The sequence below is a fragment of the Arachis duranensis genome, chromosome 5 (assembly GCF_000817695.3).
Source record: "Arachis duranensis cultivar V14167 chromosome 5, aradu.V14167.gnm2.J7QH, whole genome shotgun sequence".
NCBI classification, from domain to species: Eukaryota; Viridiplantae; Streptophyta; class Magnoliopsida; order Fabales; family Fabaceae; genus Arachis; species Arachis duranensis.
The window spans coordinates 93,399,617-93,401,092 of NC_029776.3; the positions used below are offsets into that span (position 1 = coordinate 93,399,617).

Consider the following 1,476-nt stretch of genomic DNA (forward strand, 5'->3'; position numbering starts at 1 on the left):
ATAAAAAAGAAGAACTAAAACACTCTTGTATAGTTGAAAACCATTAACAGAAATTGAAAAGATTGCAAGGATATTTAGTTACCCGCAGAATCAAGCTGTAAAGAACGAATGTCCTCCTCGATATCTAGCATTCAAACAAAATTCACATGAGCATTAACATCAACTGTCCGATTTTCTTTAAAGGAAAAAAAATGAAATACTACAATTGCTTTGGCTTAGTTCAGGAAAAACATTCAATTTTTATTACCGTCGAAACAAACTACAGACTACTACTTCACCGTCTAAGTCAAAATTACTAAAGGCACAATGCAAGACTACAAATTGGAACCTCACAACCCCAGTCTCAATGTAATCACAAATCAATGTAGGTTTTGTTTTTGCTAACTTTTAAAGCTAAAACTGCCATTTATTTTTATTTTAAATACAAATTAAGCTAAACCAACGCATCTCTAAAGCAATTCTAAAAGAGCACAATGGCAAAAATAATAATAATAAATTAAAAATTAAAACACAAAAAGAAAAAATTGAAGGAATCCATAACTCAAAGTGAGCATATTTCTATTATATGGATTGAACAATGACGCCGCACAGATCATAATTCTCAAATCGAAAAACAGAGAAAAAAAGACGGATTGGAGGATCCGAAGCATAATAAAATGAAGAATTGGAGAGAATGAGAAACATGTATAGGAGGTGAATTGTAAAGACGTACCCATTGATGAAGAAAAGAGAGAGCGAGAAAGTGAAGAGAAACAAGGGTTGGAGAGGGTTTGGGGAAGCTCGCAGGTGAAAGAGGAAGGCGGCGCGTTGTGTGAAAGTGAAAATACAACTGAGTGAGTGTGTGTTTGGATTGGAATAACCTCACTCAGCGTGCATCAATCACTTGTGTTTCAAAGGGGTTCGGCTTGTCCAGAACCCAAAATTGGTCGAACCGACTCAAGTTTCGGTTTAGTTTGGTAAAACTTTTATTTTTTAAAAGTAGATTATATAAGTTAATTTTTAAAAAAATAATTTTTTAAAAGTTGTAATATTTATATTTGAAAATCAGTTAACATATGAGGTTATATTACACTTTTAAATTTTGAAAACCACAAGCTAACTTTAAAAAATTCTATTTTAGTGCTTTCAAAAGTACTCTGATCTTTTAAAAGCTGCAAGTATAAACACATAATCTTTTTAATTTACCAAACATAAAATGAAAAGTTTGAACTTTTAAAAAGTACAAGCACCTCTTCGAAAAGTTTTATCAAACCTTCATTTATACATTTATTTGGTCATACACAAAAATGTGATTATGGGAAAAACACTCTGGAACAAAGATGGTAACATGCATCTTATCTGCGGGTATTCAATTCGATCTAATTCGGTCGGATAAAGTTATCGATCTGATCTGCAGCAAATAGAATAGAGTGTGGGTAGGATTTTCATGTAAGTCGGATAGAATGTGGGTTGAATCTTAATCCTACTCTACCAATC

At 32.3% G+C, this 1,476-nt stretch overlaps 1 protein-coding gene across 1 annotated transcript in view; it reads right to left on the minus strand.

Moving 5' to 3' along the window:
* The window catches only part of LOC107490675 (eukaryotic peptide chain release factor GTP-binding subunit), a 7,115-nt gene extending 6,249 nt beyond the window's left edge, over positions 1–866 (minus strand). Inside the window, 2 exon segments of the mRNA XM_016111474.3 lie at positions 83–124; positions 713–866. Coding sequence (XP_015966960.1) covers positions 83–124; positions 713–716 — 46 coding nt within the window. The 5' untranslated portion in view covers positions 717–866.
* Positions 867–1,476: the final 610 nt, after the last annotated feature.